Here is a 19,899-nt window from a genome sequence, read left to right as displayed (position 1 = left end):
GAGTTTACAAAGAATGGTGTGAAAAGGGAAAACCATCCAGTATGCGGCAGTCGAAAATGCCTTGTTGATGCTAGAGGTCAGAGGAGAATGGGCCAACTGATTCAAGCTGATAGAAGAGCAACTTTGACTGAAATAACCACTCGTTACAACTGAGGTATGCAGCAAAGCATTTGTGGAGCCACAACACGCACAACCTTGAGGCGGATGGGCTACAACAGCAGAAGACCCCACTGGGTACCACTCATCTCCACTACAAATAGGAAAAAGATGCTATAATTTGCAAGAGCTCACCAAAATTTGAAAAGTTGAAGACTGGAAAAATGTTGCCTGGTCTAATGAGTCTCGATTTCTGTTGAGACCTTCAGATGGTAGAGTCAGAATTTGGTGTAAACAGAATGAGAACATGGATCCATCATGCCCCTGTTGATGGGTATTGAACACAAAAAACTTGTGTAGGGGGCTAGGTTGGGTCCCAGACTAAAAGGAAAACGGAACCCGAAAATTAGTGGCAGAGCTAGTTCCGAAGGTGATTATGTAAAAGCCAGGAATAAACGGGAGGGGGAACAGAGATCCAAATGGGACTCACTGCTGCCCCAAACCCTGCAGGGTAAAACAAATGGTGGTGTGGCGAGGTAAAATAGAAATTGGGAGGGGGAAAAAGCGGGGGAGAGGCTGTATCTTTACAGGTGACAACAGTATAATTAGCTCTTGGGTCTTATTTTGCGAGGGTTATCCGGAGAGAGGGCTGGAAAAACTTTATAGGGGACGAGAAAGAGGGGGAAGGGATTTTGTACCTAAAAATGGGCGGGGAAAAAACTGATGAATACCTCAGTAGTGACGTCTGGGCCAATTAATTTGAAATGTCAGGGGGGGGGACGCTTACTAATATTAGGGAATATCCCATTGACATTTTATGGTGTCACGGTTACTCGTGGTCGAAAGGACAGCAGTGTTTTTAAGGTAGGGACATTTCTGGTTTTTAAATCCCACCGTGGATAAATAATTTAAAAACAAGCATGGGTCCTCTTGGTTTTTCTTCAATTACATCAGGTCTACTTTCCAGGCCACGGCCCGGGGTTCCAGGGGGGGGGGGGGGGGGGGGGGGGGGGACCATTTGCTATTTGGCCCTGGTGGCCTTTGGAAGAACAAAAAACTTTACAATGCGCCATTCAGTCCAGACTAGGTTCAGCAATTCAATCTAGTATACAGCGTATTACCCAACATGACTTTCAGCTGATCACATTGGACGCTTGACAGTTTTCATCGTTAGACGTAAAGAAATGCGTACAGTGGGAGATTGCACGATGCGTGGGGGTTGGACCACTTAAGCAGGCACAGGCAGCACAAGCTTATTCGTATCATCCAATTTGATGTCCTGGTGCTCCACTCTGAGACAGGCATCTGTATTACTGTTTTGAGCCTTCGTTACTGTCTAGAGTCAAAGGGCAGACTAGGTGATAATGCTGCCTTGACACGAAACCTGCTATTTCTTTCGTTCGAGGATGGTAGATAACACTAACCAGGGTTCTGATTCCTCCTACTGTGTGTCCTAGGGTGCGGTGTATGAAGGAAGAAAAAGAAAAAGGAAAATGGGGCACGATGTGGATATCTACGAGACAGTGATTGCGCTCCATCTCCAAATGCAGGTAGTGTCTACCCCGCCTTTTTTTTTACTTTCCTATGAATATTCATTCTCTTGCATCCTTGTATGCGACAGTCAAGTAAAGTGTGGACTAGTTGTATGCCAGACTCTAAGGCAAGTTGCTCTTAGTCCTTTATCACATGTCTTGCACAAGCGAGTGGACCCTAGTTAATAATGACGTGAATTAGGCAAGAAATTGTCATAACAAAACTATTCTCTTCCACCTCGCCATTTCCTTCTTAATACCTCTGTCTTTTATCATTCTCCCAACACCCTTTTGGATCCCAAGCGTATAACAGGGCTGGCCCGTGACAACGCTAGTCTCGCTACTCTCATTTCTACACATGCACCACGACAAGCAAGTGTCTGACTGTTTTATCGTGCCTCCACGCAAACCAGTCGATCAGTATGAAAAGGTAGTAGCTATCAGCAGTTGCTGTTCTTGAAGATCACTGTAACTGTCACAATCTTACAATTATTTCACGTTAGAATGAGACTACACGGACATAGTGCCAGTGTGAGACGCTTTCTAGCACTGTTTATTGCGTTCATGTGTGGGTTTGTTCTGATATACAATTGTGTGTAACTGGGGCGTGTTGTTATGGTTCGATGCAACGGAGTGTGACAAGACACAGTGCTGCCAGTGTTATGTGATACATATTATCTATGTCATACACAGAGTCCCTGCGAACCACCGGCTGTGGCTGCACCCCCAGCACAGCCTCATCGACCCTACTGCTGCTAATAGAGCCCACACATGCTAAGGGCTCAAATGACACTATATGAGCTTTCCGAGGGATAGATATTCGATGCTTTGTAGAGAATCACACACAGAGACAGAGAAAGTAGCGCGAGCCTCCGAGACTTTTTTTTCTCGGAGAGATGTTACAGAGAGAAAGAGAGAGCCGAGAGAGAGAAAGATGACAAAAGAGAGAGATTGAGAGAAGAGCCACGTAGAATTCTTAATAGCAGAGAGAGGAGAGAGACAGAGATATCAAGGAGACCTTGTAGTAGAGAGAGATGACAGCCGAGATTAGATAGATGATGAGAGCACGAGAGCAGATCGCCGCGAGCAGGGCACATCTGCCAATGCTTCTCCTTTTTTTGCACTTACTCACTTAGCAACCTGTAGTACACTCATACTGGCTGAATTATTTGCTATGTGTCTGTGTTACCCCTCCCAACAGTTGCTAATAGTGCACAGCACTGCCAACATAAGCGATTCCTTTAGGTCGTAGACGGATTAAATTGAGTGGCATCCTGAGTAGGAGCACAGTAAGATCCATGCGCTCACTGAAGCTCCAGACTCTCCATCTATTGCCCCGACATACACATCTGAGAGCTATGGATCGGAGGGCCAGGTTGCCTTGATACCATTGTAGTCGGGGGCCTGTAGGTTATGCTCAGATCATATGTAGATTGCCATGGTAGTAATGTGGACAACCCTGGCCCTTCTGCCCCTGAGTACACTGACTTTTCTTTTCTCTAGTGAGAATTCTTATGCATATACACCTTTGGCCACCTTCCACATGTATTTCATCACGTTGCCATTAGAATGGTGATGGGTGACAACTATTCATGAAAGGCCAATGGGCAAGTCCGTTTACAAAGAGTTTTGTAAACAATTTATTGTTTTTTTCATTAGCCTCTCTTGGGATTTCAAATAAACAAGTGATTGTGTTATGTTGCATTTTCTCGTGTTACCATAAATTGAGAGGGATGACGTGATATAAACACGGCCAAGCCTTGACGATCTTGAGATATGTAGTTACGTAAGTGATAATCTGACACGCTCTTCCACAGTAGTGCCTCGGTCATGTATATTCTTTCTCTGAAGGGTTTGACTTCGTTACGGTTAATTCAACATGGACAGCCCTGTTAATTCATGTGCTTGATTGCTCCCTACTCATCCCGCTTGACTTGCTTTCTACGCAGATCGCAGATCAAGCATGCCAATGTCCTTGGCGATTACAGAGCCCTTTTTGCTTCTAAGCCGCCCTGAGGCCAACTCTGGAGACTGCACACACGTCACAGGTATGACCAGACAGAGTAGGCAGACAAGGCACCGAGCTTCCTGGTATGGTGCATCAAACTGTTAAAAATTAACTATTTCATTCACAGCTACTCGCTGAATGTAAGTAGGTTCAAGTGGTCTTTCCTGTCGCTCACATCCCATAGTTAGTCTATATATTTAGTTCTTATGCTACAACCTTACCCTAACTAATATTCGGTATGACATATGATCAACTAAGGTGACTTTCTTTAATTGTATCTTGCTTCCTATGGAACGAATGACATGTATGAAAAGAGTGTGCACAATGGGCGTGCAATGCATTTATACGTTACTATGAGTGATAAAGCACTTACTGAGCTGTTGTTGAGTGTGTGCCGGTTTCTATCGCGCAGATGATCCTACAAATTAGTTCTAGACTTGAGCCCCTCCTCAATGCACGGAAGAGAGAAAATGATGGAGAATGAGGGGGGAGACACGAACTGTTGTTGAGACGTCAGGAAATTGAACCACACAATGAATTACCAGGAATTAGAGGACGAAGCGCAAGCCTTGTTCTGGCAGACCATCTTGTACTCAGTGATCATAGAAGGCATAGCAAGGTGCACCGAGGCTGTAGGTGTCTGAATCTTTGTATATCTGTACACAATCGTTTCGTAGGCGGGTAGTGATCTAGGCTCATAGACATATTACTTATACTCAACAGGGCACCCCCACTCATACCATAGTCACGATTATTGTAATCTAACTCGAGTTATCAGCACTACAGCGCATATTTAGACCTCTTATCTGGACGCGCACGAGACAAGCACAAGCTGACCCCCACCAGACCCGCCTACAGTTTTTCAGAGTTATGCAGTTTTATAAAGCGGTAAATTTTCATCTGTAGAACCTATATGGGTGTCACGTTTATCATATCAGAGGGATAATCATCTCTGTCCGAAGGCCCGCGACCTTTTAGATTCTCGTTACACACTGCGTGCTCAGAACCTACATTGCTGAAGTCAACATACTAGTAAATGGACAGAGCAATGCAAGTGAAACAGCTTTGTATTCACACCATTTTTTCTTTCGTTCTCCCACTTGAACTACTGCTACTCATATTCTATATCCACAAAGAGAAATCTGACTCGAACACACACTATATCAACATCACTTGGTAGCACCCTTCTCTCTACAAGATCTCATCCACTCTATCTTTTCTCACCTAGATAGATCATCCACGGCCACCTACTCTCATTAGTGTTATATCCATACAATCTCACATCATAGACCCATCATCCTTGCCATTAAGGACAATGCAACAACTGATTACACACATACTTAAGGGTAGCTTTTGGGTTCATGCTTGAGTAGCGAAATAATTAGGTTGATTTCACATGATCTCAGTGCCTGTGTACGAGTTAAGACACCTCTCGAGAGAATTACCGGCTCGTAGGACATGCATTCTGTGACTACGCATACGGCCATCTTACTTTACAGGTTAACGTATTTTACGGCCAGCCCGATGCTCTACCGATAGTTTTAGGCATACTTCGTGCTCTCCAACAGTATGCAGATCAGATTGAGGCACTGCTAGTGTCACTCTGCATCCAGTCGTAGCTGTCCACATAGTGGCTGTCTAGGTACCAGCTTAGAATTAGCCACGTGTATACATCATTTACCAGTAGTAACACTGATGAGAAGACGTGTCACTCGCCATGAAGACTGCTAGATGTGCAACTGGCATTGAAATCCATGAAAGAGCGACACTTCCTATATGCCAGAGTCTTTCAAAGTTGTTGGGAGCAAGCAGTGTGGTATCCAGACATGAGTATGGACTAGTGCATAGTGAGCAGTGCCATCCATCGATATTGTAAGGATATGTTTCCTGCTATTGTTTTATACAGACACTACATATCCCCTGTAGTCTAGTTGTCTTGTACTGTCGTCTGATCTCTATAATGCGCTTGTTTCTACGAAATACCAGTTCTTAAGATAACCTTATCTGCATTTGTTTGCCTACATCTGTTAATGGGCGGTACCATCATATCTTATCTGATAGTGCAGATTGTTGCTATACTACCTCTCATTCACACACCGCCCCATTAAGGTCATTGAGCACAGTTGCTGATAGCACTGTTCCTATTGATGTCCAAGACTGCACATAATCATGTGACTGGAGGGGACAGTAGCTTTATGTGCAGATGGCCTACGAGTCCTAGAGTCCTGGACTTAATCCCCGCTATTCGTCTCCTTGTCGATACTCACTCTTGTACCTCTTTCTAGTTAGCTTTTAATCAATGCAAGTCTATATGTATAACATATGCACATTTCATTTTTATTTGCATAGTTGCTCTTCCTTTAACCATACAGCTGTATCGCTTGGGACATGTTAGATTGCTTTGCTGCTGTTGTTTCTGAGTATAGAGCGTTTTACCTAGTGCTTAGTTCTTTGGCAAATTCTGTCTTTAACAAAGGGTTTTTATGCCTCTGAGACTTGAATTACAGTATTAATGCTTTGCATCTTATGCTTTTTATTGCGATCTATGTATTATTGGTCTACACAGCACGATTGGGGCCAGTAGTGACCCCGTTATGCTACATGCTGCTATATTAATATATAACTCACTGGTGTAACACTCAGTTTGACTGGACTGACCTTCCCACCTTATAAATATGTCACTGCAATTACGCGTAAGATAACACTATAACGCACTTAAATATATGCATGTGAACAACGCCTACTTCTGTGATTCAGTTGTCACATGAAAAGATAAAAACGTATTCACCACTCGTTTTTGAGTTAGTATGTGAGGTAAAAACTATCTTGTGCAGCCAGTGGTCATCTAAACTATCTAACTGGCGATTTATTTGGAGGTGTGGGCGCCGCTTACCACCCAATCAGCTCCCATGGCAAGTGATGGCACTTAGGACTGCACAGGGGTGATGAGGAGGCCGCCATTGTGCGTTCTCTACCTGCCCCCGCAGCGACAAAGACGATTGGCCGCTCGGACCCTTAATGCGCGGATAAGAGCACATCAGAAGAGGCCTCGCTGTCCTTGGAGCCCCCCGAAGGTGGAGTAAAAGAACGATATTCACTGACAGACCCCACAGCCAGTGAAAAAAACAACATGATATCTAATGTCATAAATCAAAATGTGGCTACTCAGTCTGCTGATAGTTTGCGGGATGGAAATTATACTTCTCACAACTGTTGGCCAGTACCTGACCGTGTTACGCGAAAGCAAAGTCGATACTTGTTGTCTGTTTGCAAACCCTCAAACCTGCGCAGGGGATAAGTGTTTTTTTTACCAGGTAATTTAGTTTATTGGTTTGCAACAGTGCTCTGGGTGACGAGAAGAATTTTTGAGTAAACTCTATTACTTGCTGTTCGGCAGGCAGCTGTTGCTAGGGTGCTCCTAGTCCCTTTTTTTTTTCTTTGGGCCCCTCTTGATCCCCCACTCAACCGCACAAGTGTATTCCTCCGTTCTCATACAAAACAAGAAGGCAAGGGTAGCCTTCGGCTGAGATGGAGGGTTTTTCCACAGATGCAGGCTTGTATTTTGTGACATTAAAAAAAAAGACATTGTGGTTCTGTGGAGCCATTATCAAGGACTAAAAAGTGTTTGTTGTCGCATGTATGGTAAGTGCTAGGCTACAAAAAAAGGAGTCTCCAAGGAATTAGTAGGGAAGCAGAGTAGCAAACAATCAAAGGATACCTAGGACTTGATGGAAAATAATATAGAAAATAGAGAGAGACATAATGCAGGGGATAAGTCCATGAGAGAGGCGGCGCTGCCATTCCTCCAAGCTAGAGGACTACCAGTTTTACATACTGTTCGAATATTTAAGAATTTGTATGACTGGTGTATATGCAATTGGTTTTAAAAAAGTGCAAGTGAAGGAAAAAGTGTCATAAACTTAGTCACAACAACTAACACTTAATACGTTGCTTGTCTGGTTTTGCATAAAATTTGACATGATGAAGCCCCGTTTTTATTGACAATCTCAATGCACCACTACAGTTGTTAACATTAATGATTTAAAACCTGTACTTTCACTAAGTAATAGGAAATGAGCCTCATCGGAACGGAGCAGTGCCATGTGAGCTTGATGGTGAGCTATAGTTACAGATGCTTGTGGTTGGCAGCCAGAGGAAGGTCAAAGGGAACGGCAGGCACAGAGAGAGCAGGTGCACCTTATACTTGAGTGGATGTCATACTGCCAAAGACTCTGGGGAAGAGAGATGATGGAGGAAAAAAAAAAAAATAGGTGGAAGAAAGAATGAGAAAGGAAATACAGAGAGGAAGAGAAGAGTGCAGTTACAGAGCGAGTCAGATCACTTGGAGAGAAAGAAAAACAGGATGAATAAATATGAACCCCAGTGAATAAATGAATCCCCACTCTTTACTACTTTTGGCTTATAGGCATAAATCATAAAAAGGTACTTTTACCAGAGAAAAAAGTAAAATATTCCTGGTTCAGTTTTTTTTTTAAATTGAAACAGGGAAGCACACTTGTCTGTGTGCATGGGTGAGTGGTGATAACTGAGTCGATTACAATTATCTTATGAAGGTGTTTGTGTGTGAGAAGAAGCATTACAAGTCTAAGCACCGAAAGGACTTCAGGTCTCGTGATGTTCCAAGAAAGACTCCGAATGGACGTCTACGGTTCTGGGTAATACGTTCAATTCTGCCCTCTCAAACTCTGGGTCAAGAGCCTACTTCCTGAGGTAAAGAAAGAGGCTGGCTGTAACACCTTGGGGGAGAGGAGTAAGAAGACATAATGAGGAGGGCTATTATGTGGGGAAGACACTAAAGAGAGAGTAATGCAAGAAGGAAATGGATGGAACAGAGGAAAGTGTTTGGGTTGAAGAAGGAGTGTGATGTAAAACAAACAAGTAAACGAAAAGCTCAGATAATGGGGATGAAACGCGAAAGACAAACAGTAGAAAGGAGGGCATGAACAATACATTTACAAAAAAAAACTTGCTTGTAATGCAAAAAAAGGGAAGGTGAAAGGATGGAAGGAAAGGCCAAGAAGGAATAGAGTGCTAAAAACAAGGCAAACTTCCGAGATACCGGCCCTACCTAATGGAGAACGGTCGTCAAACTCTGAGGGGAATGGCTTTGACCTTACACACAGCACTTTCATCTTACTCCAACAGGATGTTTCGGTCCACTGTGCTAGTGCTAATTTGAAACAGAATAAATTCATGGTATGTGATCAAAATTCTACCCCTGCCAGTAATGCTTACAAGAAATGCAAGGATGGGCAGTAAAGAAAGGGGGGGAATTTCCCAATCTTAGACAGCAGCAAGTTCTTTCATCTATGCCTATAGCATGTGGTCACTATAGAGGACTTGATCAAAGGGTGAGGCTTCAGTTACACTCACCCATATTGGCCACACCTCTGCCCCACTATGTGCAGCAACAGCGCAGAAGGGAAACAACAAGAATCAAAAATATTCTTTTTTGAAGTTACATAATTAACTTGTGGGCATGCGATAAATGTGTATATGAGGGCATGTTCTTATATTCCTGCCTTGTACATAACTGATGCATCTTAAAACATTTTGAAATATAGAAGAAGCACACGCTAGCCCTGAGATTCCAAATGGGATGGAAAGAGCAGCTACAATCCAGCACACAACACAAAAGGTACACTGTCAGGGGCCAGGAGCAAGGTAGAAGAGGCGGCGTGTGGATGGTTACGATCTATGAATAGAATTAAGCGAATGGATGATGGAGGGTCCAGCTGTAGACGAGACTGATGTGACCTATCCTGACTGATGGCGGCTTGTAGTTTCTCCAAAGGCCCACAAGGCAATAGCAAGGTCTGGAGGACAGGGGCCGAATGCCTGGACTGAACTGGAGGATGGAGGAAAAACAGAGACAGGCTTGAAATTATTATCCATGGTGGAACTTTTTAAAACCAAGAAATGGACTACAATAAAAAAACTGCTGCATTCGACAAGAGAAAAGTGAAACATAAATGATGAGCATATCAGAATATCAGTAGAGTTGAACATTTTCAAAATTATTGCAGACAGTTACTACTGAGGTTTAAAATTTTTTCCCCCCCTCTTAGGTAAAAATTCTGACCTCTGTCCGCTGAGGGTTCAGCCTCTCTCGTTAAACGCAAATAAGAACAGAGATAATGTCTGTAAAAGATAAGCCTCCCTCCGTTCATCCCAATCTATACTCACCACATTTTACTGCAGGTTTTTGGGCCGCAGGAGTCATTTGGATCTCGCATCCGTTTCCTGCTTTGACCTATCCACACTTCTGACAGATTTGCACTATTTTCAGGGTCGTTCCCTTTAGTCTGGTGACACTAGCCCTAGCACAGTTTGGTCTCTAACATCAAAACAGGTCACTCTTGTTAAAACACGATATCATTTTGATGACAGGGCTATGGGGATTTGTGTAGGGAAGTTTATTTCTGGAAGAAACGCCCATAAATTATAACAAATTAAAAAAATCTACAGAACCCTAATTGGGTGGTGATGGCGCAGTGGAATCAGACACATGCCTTTGGTTGGGAGATCTGGTTCAATTCTCACCTGCGATACACAACCAATGCGTCCTGAGCAAGACACTTATGCAAACTCTGACATATATAGCAAAAGGTCGCTTTGGCATAGACAGTTAACATAAGAGTAAAAAGTAAACTTGCCAGAAATGTAGATGTAAGTACATCCAGTTGCTTGTGTGGACAGTGTGTAAAGTGAGAGAAAAAGGTGAGTTTGCAGGTTGCTTTCCATTGCATCTCTGTATTGTTGAGAGATTTATATTGTTCTTTATGCACATTTAGGTTTTTAATACCGCTTTTTTTCGGGTCCTACTGTTGCTTCACTAAAAACCCAGTCTGGACCATCAAGCATGAGGCACGGCTACTTCTAAGCTTCCCCATTCTTCACTACCTCATCCCGTGCCATACAGCTCATCTCACCTGAAAAACCAAGGGCAAACGCCCATAGAGCACCCCTGTGCAATGGATGAGTATTCACGGACAAAGCTCTCACTGAGGCCACTCATCCGGGAAAAAAAAGGTGGCCCGGCTGGTTGTCATGTAGCAGCGTTGAGCCAGGTAGAGCAGGGCGCGTAGCTGGCACAGAGCGTTGAAGAGGGCATCCATCTCCCTGCATTGTGTGCTACTCGAAGAAAAAGATGCTGCGGGGTTGGCAGTGAGTAGTGCCCTTTTGGATGATGTGGAGGGGGCAGCAGCGCACTACCTAGGAAAATGATGAAGAAAGGTGTGACTAAAATTGGGGGGAATATCAGCATTAGCAAGTTAATTTAAGTTGAATTAAAAGCATTTAGGTTAATTCTTTATTGCGTAATTAAAAAGGACATCATGTACAAAATTTATATATAATGATATGTAGTATTGCGATAATAATGAATGGACTTTAGGTTGTCATTTATTTTAGTAAAAAATGGGATCCATAGCATTTGACTTCTAAACAAAGCAAAATCACTTGTTGTATAATGTGCAATCATTAAAACCCATGTCTTCTGGGTCTGTTAAACGTAATAAGATTATTTGGCTTGAGTTTCAAGGAAGGAATAAAACAAAAAAATATACGAATGCATGAGTGAATGCAAAAAAAAGCATGTGAAAAGTTGCTGCTTCACAAGGTCTACGGAATTAGTCTGAGGAGCACTGTGGGACCAGAGGAAGGATATAAAAGTGGAAATGGAAAGGCACCAAAAACAAAGCAGCATTCATTGTGCTGCTATGCCAGACTCATTCATTGTGGTGGCAGCCACTGAAGGTAATGCTGTTTATGAATAACTGTAGAAGAGTACAGTGGGGACAGTAAGGGAAGATATTCTGCAGTTGGAGGAATTTATCTAACCTGATTTGCAACATTAACATCAATCTGTAAAACAACTGGAATGACCTTGAAACAAAAGGATAATCAAGTAAAGAGGGGTGCTGAGCACTTTCTCCCAATGTGGAGCGGGAATATGATAAGAATGTATGAGGTTATTATTTTCAATGCAATCCAATACCTGACTTGTGCCACAAAACATCCAGAGGCTTACCTTGAAAGTGAGCGAGAGCCATTGGCAGGTATGTGTGGGTCAAGTCATAATGAATGGTAAATGACGGCGAACCCGGGAGATAACAGGCTCCAGGCGGCGAGCAGTCCTTGATCAGCTTCATGGTATCCACCAGCCGGCTTGTGCCGCATCACTCGGCCCCCCTGGCTCCTCCGAGAAGAAGGTGGCAGTACTCTTCGCACACGCTGTACCAGGGACGCAAACCACTCCTTGGTGTCCATCACTAAGAGCAGTGAGATAGAGAAGCAAGACAAATGTTGAAACCAAAACAGAAATCTGTTGTATGTAGGGAATGGTTGCATGTGCATCAATGAATAAATAACACCACTTTCTCGCTATTAATTATGCCACGGCTTACTCCCATGCAAACTTAATTTGTAAAATTAATAGATCTTTTTTTCTGCAGTTATTACACTTGACTGTTCAGCCTGGTATCTGGTTCCTGCAAGCATGAAAAAAACAGCAGGCCTGGATCCCTATTCTGCGCCATACCCACATTTTATATTAGAATGTAGGACACTGTGCAAGGTGGGATAATCATGGATATATCATACATAATGTTCTCTTACTCCTATAACATTATACTTGCATAGTTCTGGCGTATAGATGTAATGATTGAAACGGGTTAAGCAAGCCTTGAAATTAATGATGTAAAGCCAGGGCTAAGCAGCCAAAATCCACAGAGATCTAGGCACGCATGGAAAAGGAGGAGAAGAGAGGCCCTTGCTAACATCATGCTGCTGGGAAAAAGAAAAAACAAAGATTAGTCATACACTGACAAAAAACAAACACACTCACATAAGAGTTCCCAAAGGGGAGTATGCAGCTGATCAAACACAGCTGAGGTGTTATCAGTGTGCCCATACCCTTGCCATTAAAGCAGCATAACAAAGATCTAGTGCTTGTCCCAGTTGGTTTCCTACGGTTGAGCCTCTTTCTGACAAGTCACCGAGACATCCGTTTCCACAACACCAAGCCTGGGAATAGCTGGTATTTACTGTATAGGGTGACTGGTTGCTGAGAGATGGAGGAAAGAGGAGGATCTGTGGACACAGATATTAAAACAAAAAGGATCAGAGATAGCAGGGCTTCTCGGAATTGATGGAAAAGTGAGAAAACTTAAAGGAGAAGCAGAAATAATTTCGTTTATGTGGATGGGTTTTAACCAATTACCTTGCAGGAATGAAGAAATGAGAGAGAGGATAATCCGTTAATGATTGGTTTCAAAAATACGCTTGAAGAAATACTGAGAGCGGCCTTGTAAGTAACGCAAATGCAAACGCCAAAAAAAAAACTGTTGCTTTATATCTTCAACTGATGCCAGTACAATAAAGCAAAGCAAAAATAAATAAAATTAAGTTAAAACCGCACATGGTTTCTGAATAGATCCACAAAGCAACAGCTTGGTATGTGGAAACAGTGATGCCTATGCATGCTAAAAAGTGACCATATTCTACAAAATGAATATGTTTTGAGGGTCACAGAAATAATGGACCCCTTATGCACAAATATCTACAGACTTTTAATAGAAGAGTCATAGGGGAGGCACAATCCAGTTGTCCTAAAGAAGAGGAAGTCATACAAACCCCCCCCATTTTCCAGCATATGGCTTCTAGGACACATTGAATGAAATGTCTTCAGCAGGTCATGCTTCTCATTTTTCTGGCTCCTCAGGTGTAACCACAAGGTAAGATTTGCCCTTCTATAGGAAATTAAGTCCATATTGGATGTAAATTTTTCACATGTTAAAGTTTAGCCAATGGAGGAAATCAGTTAGAATTCATATTTCAAAGATTTCTTTCAAAAGTTTTTATCGTTGGCAAAACTGAAAAAAACGTGCCACTTCCGCATTAGCACTCTGCTACTGGCTTAGGATCATGCTAAAAAAGTGGAACAGCATTACACCCACCTTTAACCCCTGTTATAGAGTTGGGCTTTAACATATACAGAAAACCAAAGTGAAAATGACAGAATATAGTGGTAAAGTGCACATATCCACTTATTGTATGTTACCCGTTTCTTTCACCAGCCAAATGTGTGAAATACATCTGCAAATGACAATATGTCCTTTGAATTAAGAGGCATTCCTGGCCCTAGGGTATGGAAACTGACAAAGAATATTACAGAGCCAATGAGGTGTGGACCTACACAGAGCAGCAATGCTTAGCCTAGTCCTACAAACTTGGTAGTGGCCCCTCTCCATTGACAAGTGTTAACTTCCTTGAAGGCGGGTTACGGGGACTGTGGAAGCTTTAAAACTCTAGTGGAATCTGCCCAAGCCAACTCTGGATCTGCCATAACCCAAGCGCTAACATTTAGTGCGTGACAAGCAGGCTTAGCATGACTAGGTTTTGCCTTAGCCAACTCCTTCACCATAACGGAACGAGCTGAAAATTGTTCTCAGAAAACCATGGGGAGGAGGGCATAACATATAGCACCAACAAAACGCAGCAAAGATAGTTCTTGCACTGGCTTTTACATCTGGATATTCGGGGAGCGTTGCCAAAAACGGACTGAATGGCTTTGCTGCATCTTTTCACGCATGACTTCAAATGCATTGTTGTCAGCCACTCCCACTGTTTGCTGATTGGACCAGTAAAAATGGACCATCGAGAACCTAGAATATACCGCAAACCCAGACGTAGTACTGAAGGAAATGAAATTGAGCGGAAGTAAGTAGGATGGCGGAGCCAGGCTAGCGCTGCAGTGGCAAATGCAAAGTAAGTTTTCACTTGCACGGATTGCTTGGTGCATACATTAAACATATGAAATGAATTGCAATAGAGCAATGTACTGCAACAGTTGAAACAAATATAAATGTTAAATATACAATACAAATATGTAAAAGTCATTAATATACGTACAATTACAGTTTAAGGCTGTACGGTTTTATGCAGGGTATGCAAAAATAATCTGGTCCAATCTAGTGATTCAGGGATATAGTCCAGGATGTGTATTAATGTAAATGAGTGACTGTAGGTTGGGTGGTTAAGTGTCTGTCAGTGGGGATCCTGGGCGTTTTTTGATGTGTGCCCATGCAGGGGGAATAACTGTTTTTGTGGCGGTTTTAGTCCTGATGGACCGCAGCCTCTGCCCACTGCCAAAGGGGAGTGGTTCAAAACGTTTTATTAAAGTTATAGTGCGCAGTTTCTGCCACCTCCATGAGGAATACCAAGAAATGACAACAACACATGTTGCCGTGCCACATGATACAATGGAGGAGGGGAGATAGACTGATGATCGCAGTGTACAAGGCACCCATCATTGTCTTCGGCAAGTTGAACTTCAACTGCTGCAGAAGGAACCTCATCTGCTATGATTTTGATGAGGTAGCTGGTGCCTAAAAGATGAGTCACCCGGGGTGATAGGGGAAGGTTAGAAGAAAGAAAACGATACACTTACTAAAGTGTAATGTCTGTTGCAAAACTAACAAAAATAATCAAGTGATTGTATTAGTGACATTTCTAACCATAGATCTGTTTTATACAGTCTAGTCATAGACATATAGTTTCCGACAGGGAACCCAGAAATCAACATTCCATGTAAAATTGAACCAATATAGTCCACTTCGTGCCCCCTGCCTGGCATCATGGCGGTACCAAAAGTCGGAAGAAAGCGTCACTAGTACTAATTGATTATGACTGGCAGATAACAAGCAGTGCCTTGCAGTTTGCAGTTTAATTTCATATACTGCGTTGTAACTTTCTTTCTCATATTTTACCGTTTTTATTTTCTTTAATCGTTTTTGTGTAAGCACTTTGAAATACCTGCTGCTGAAAATGTGCATTATAACATGACTTCCATGACTTCAAAAAGTTCGCCATTTACTCTACACCAAAGTTCAAAACAAGTTGATGTAAGCGTGGATGATGGAACATGTCACACTTCTGCACTACTGCAAGTCTTGTTTGACTGTTTTACATTATTTAGTGATCATCATATGCACATGTTATTGTACTGGTGTTATGAATAAATTGTGGAAAACATTTCTAAAAATTGATAATGTTGAGTTTATGTTATGTATATTATAAGATATATATATATATATATATATACTATATATAATATAGAGTGCAGGCCAAAAGTTTGGACACCACCTATCAATGCGTTTCTTTATTTTTATTACTATTTACATTGTACATTATCACTGAAGGTATCAAAACAATGAATGAACACATGTGGAAAATTAACAAAAAAAGTGTGAAATAACTGAAAACATGTCTATTTATTCTGTGTTTCTTCAAGTAGCCAACCTTTGTTTTTGATAGCGCTGAAAACCTTGGTGTTCTCTCAATGAGCTCATTAGGTAGTCAACTGAAATGGTTTTCATTCGCAGGTGTGCCTTGTCATTAGTGGAATTTCTTGTCTTACTAATGGAGTTGGGACCATCAGTTGTGTTGTGCCGAAGTCAGTTGATACACAGATGACAGCCCTATTGAACAAACTGTTAGAATTAGGGCTGACAATTAATCGAATTTTAATCGCGATCCGTTTGACTTCCCACGATCAAATTTGCGTGATCGAGCGTTATTTTTAAAAGCGTCATTTCTAGAAAGCTGGTTTTTTGCAAAGCCAATCTACGCTACTACCGTCTGCTCAGAGCCAGTCCGAGTAGTCACTGCACCCCGTGCATCTTAGCTTCAAGATGTAGAGCGTCCCAGAGGACAGAGTAACGGGAGGAAAACTCAACAGCAGTCGGTTATACGTCAGATCAAGTTTACCAGTACCAGTAAACGCAACATTGTTCCCGTCTGTTGTTTTTTAGACACAGCAGTGAGCAGTGCTAGTCGGTGTATAGCGTCTGTTAGTCCTCTAGGATGCACCGGGCTAATGTCATCGCATCCGCTGCAATGCTGTTTATATGGATATGGTTTAATTTTGCGTTACGTGACCCATTTGTCTGTAAAGCCTGTTGTGTGGATCTCTCCTCTCTTTCCCCTCTACACCGCGCCCGGCCACACAGCGGCGGGTCCACACTTCTAACATTTGTCTACAGTTTTAATTTTTTATTACACAGCTGTAATTGTTAAATAGAGGGGCAAACCTGTGTTTTACAGTGTTTCGCAGGTAACTCTGCTATCGCGGCCGCCACGGCGAACAACACAGAAGAAGTTATTGGGCAAACTAACAACTTCAGTTGGTAAAGTAACAGCGTGAGAGGAACTGTGGACCTGGACCAGGACAGGCCCTGGACCTGGGCTAGAGAGTGACCCAAGGCCAGAATATCATAGTTCATAAAAATGCAGCGCAGTGACGATACCGACGTTTCACTACACGTCGCGTGATATCCGCCCTTCGACCCGTGCTGGACCAGTTCATGATGAGTCAGCCGTCTCTCTGTGAGTAGCGTCCATCACACTCCCTGTCGCAGTATAAATAGCCTATGTGACAATAATTTTTTTTTGGCTAAAATCAACAAATAACTGTGAAAAAATCACAATCAAAATTTTGATCAAAAATAATCGTGATTATCATTTTGGCCATAATCGTGCAGCCCTAGTTAGAATTCATATGAGCAAGAAACAATCAGCTAAGTAAAGAGAAACAAGTGGCCATCATTACTTTAGAAATGACGGTCGGAAAATTGCGAAAATTTGAATGTGTCCCCAAGGCAGGCGCAAAAACCATCAAGCGCAACAACAAAACTGGTCACATGAGGACCCAGCAAAGGAGACCAAGAGTCATTCTGCTGCTCGAGGATAAGTTTATCTGAGTCACAAGGCTCAGAAATTGCAAGTTACAGCAGCTCAGATTAGAGACCAGATGATTACAACACAGAGTTCTAGCGGCGACACATCTCTAGAACACCTGTTAAGAGGAGACTGCATGAATCAGGCCTTCATGGTCAAATAGCAGCTAGGAAACCAACAGAGGCAACAAGCAGAAGAGATTTTGGGCCAAGAAACACAAGGAATGGACATTAGACCAGTGGAAATCTGGGCTTTGGTCTGATGAGTCCCAGTTTTAGATCTTGGTTCCAATCGCCGGTCTTTGTGCAACAGAGGAAAGTTGACCGGATGGATTCTACATGCTAGTTCCCACCGTGAAGCATGGAGGGAGGAGGTGTGATGGTGTGGGGGTGCTTGCTGGTGACACTGTTGGGGATTATTCAAATTGAAGTATACGAACCAGCCATGGCTACCACAGCATCCTGCAGTGGCATGCCATCCCATCCGGTTTGCGTTTAGTTGGACAATCATTTTATTTTTTTACCGGACAATGACCCAAAAAACCTCCAGGCTGTGTAAGGGCCATCTGACTAGAAGGAGAGTGATGAGTGCTGCCGCTCACCATTCACCGAACCTGAACCATCAAAATCCAGATGGTTTGGGAGAGCTGGACCGCAGAGTGAATGCAAAAGGAACAACAAGTGCGAAGCATCTCTGGAACTCCTTCAAGACTGTTGGGAAACCATTTCAGGTGACTACCTCTTGGAGCTCAACAAGAGAATGCCAAGAGTGTAAAAAAGCAGTTATCAGAGCAAAAGGTGGCTACTTGAAGAAACTAGAATTTAAGTGTTTGTTATTTCACAATTTTTTGTTGGTACCTAATTCCATGTGTTCCAATGTGTTCATTCATAGTTTTGATGCCTTCAATGACAGTCTAACCCTTAAATAGTCATGAAAATAAGAAAACGCATTGAATGAGGTGGTCCAAACTTGGCCTTTACTGTATGTATGTGTGTAGTAGTATGTAGTATGTATGTATGTATACATACATACACAATATGTTTCCGCCTTTTTTTTTTTTTTTTTTTTTAAATGTTTGCCCTGACAATAACCCTTTTACAAAAAAGACTAAAACTAATAAAACCCAAAACTAAATATTTCAAAAATAAAAAATAAAAATAGCCAACTGCTTTAAAACCAAATTAAAACTAAACGAATTTGAAAAATAAAAGTAAAAACTAAATAAAAATAAAAACTAATGAAAAATGCAAAACTATAACCTTGGTTTAATGAGGGTGGTGTCGGCCGCAAATTTCAGGAGAACTTGTGGAAATTCCTGCAAAGCTTGTTTAAGCAGCTTGGGGCCTTATTTCACACTGATTAAACCATGTGAAAGAAGCACCACCAAGATAAAATCATCCCATGACTTTAAGGAGAAATCCACACTATACACAATTTACATGTGCTGTATCTTAAATACAATCTAGAAATATAGCCAACTCTCTCCCTAACATGCCTGAATATCAGAAATTTAATTTGTGATCTCTGGTGACACATCCTGAATTGATTCATTGACAGACAATTAACATTAACACCATTGGCTGGGTTCAGTGATGTTTTTATCCAAATGACTTGTACTGTGATTTAGATCTTACAGCTGTAAATGAGCAAATAACCCCCTATCCCAGAAAATCCTAATTGGTTCTGTCACTACATTCTACAGTAGTTGTTCCCTTAATCACTGTCTTGAAAAAATTTAGGGCATTTCTCTACATGAAAACATGTCTGAGTATTTCACAATCTCCTCAGTTACTGGGATTTTCACGACACCCATTTCTAGAGTTTACAAAGAATGGTGTGAAAAGGGAAAACATCCAGTATGCGGCAGTCGAAAATGCCTTGTTGATGCTAGAGGTCAGAGGAGAAGGGCCAACTGATTCAAGCTGATAGAGAGCAAACTTTGACTGAAATAACCACTGTTACAACTGAGGTATGCAGCAAAGCATTGTGGAGCCACAACACGACAACCTTGAGGCGGATGGGCTAAACAGCAGAAGACCCCACTGGGTACCACTCATCTCACACAAATAGGAAAAAGATGCTATAATTGCAAGAGCTCACCAAAATTTGAAAAGTTGAAGACTGAAAAATGTTGCCTGGTCTAATGAGTCTCGATTTCGTGTGAGACTTCGATGGTGAGTCAGAATTTGGTGTAAACAGAATGAGAACATGGATCCATCAGCCTTGTTACCACTGTGCAGGCTGGTGGTGGTGGTGTAATGGTGTGTGGGGATGTTGTCTTGGCAAACTTTAGGCCCCTTAGTGCCAATTGGGCATCGTTTTAAATGCCACGGCCACCTGACCATTGTTTCTGACCATGTCCATCCCTTGTGGCCACCATGTACCGTCCTCTGATGGCACTTCCAGAGGATAATGCACCTGTCACAAAGCTCGAATCATTTCAAATTGGTTTCTTGAACATGACAATGAGTTCAACTGTACTAAAATGGCCCCACAGTCACA

General features: G+C 42.3%; 1 protein-coding gene across 5 annotated transcripts in view; it reads right to left on the bottom strand.

Annotated features, from left to right (window-relative positions):
- lipeb (lipase, hormone-sensitive b) overlaps positions 1-19,899 on the bottom strand; it is a 50,287-nt gene that overhangs the window by 23,275 nt on the left and 7,113 nt on the right. Inside the window, exons 1-2 of one of the 5 annotated variants that reach the window (XM_032518633.1) lie at positions 14,578-14,588; positions 11,147-11,155 (exon numbers count right to left, since the gene is read on the bottom strand). The exons of the other annotated variants lie outside the window; for them this stretch is intronic. Of the exons in view, the coding sequence (XP_032374524.1) occupies positions 11,147-11,150 (4 nt within the window). The 5' untranslated portion in view covers positions 11,151-11,155; positions 14,578-14,588. Of the gene's footprint in view, positions 1-11,146; positions 11,156-14,577; positions 14,589-19,899 lie in introns of those variants that run through there. 5 annotated transcript variants of the gene reach the window in all.

This window comes from Etheostoma spectabile, chromosome 6 (assembly GCF_008692095.1).
Source record: "Etheostoma spectabile isolate EspeVRDwgs_2016 chromosome 6, UIUC_Espe_1.0, whole genome shotgun sequence".
NCBI classification, from domain to species: Eukaryota; Metazoa; Chordata; class Actinopteri; order Perciformes; family Percidae; genus Etheostoma; species Etheostoma spectabile.
The sequence above is the reverse complement of the archived record's forward strand: the minus strand, read 5'-3'. Positions and strand labels throughout refer to the sequence as shown.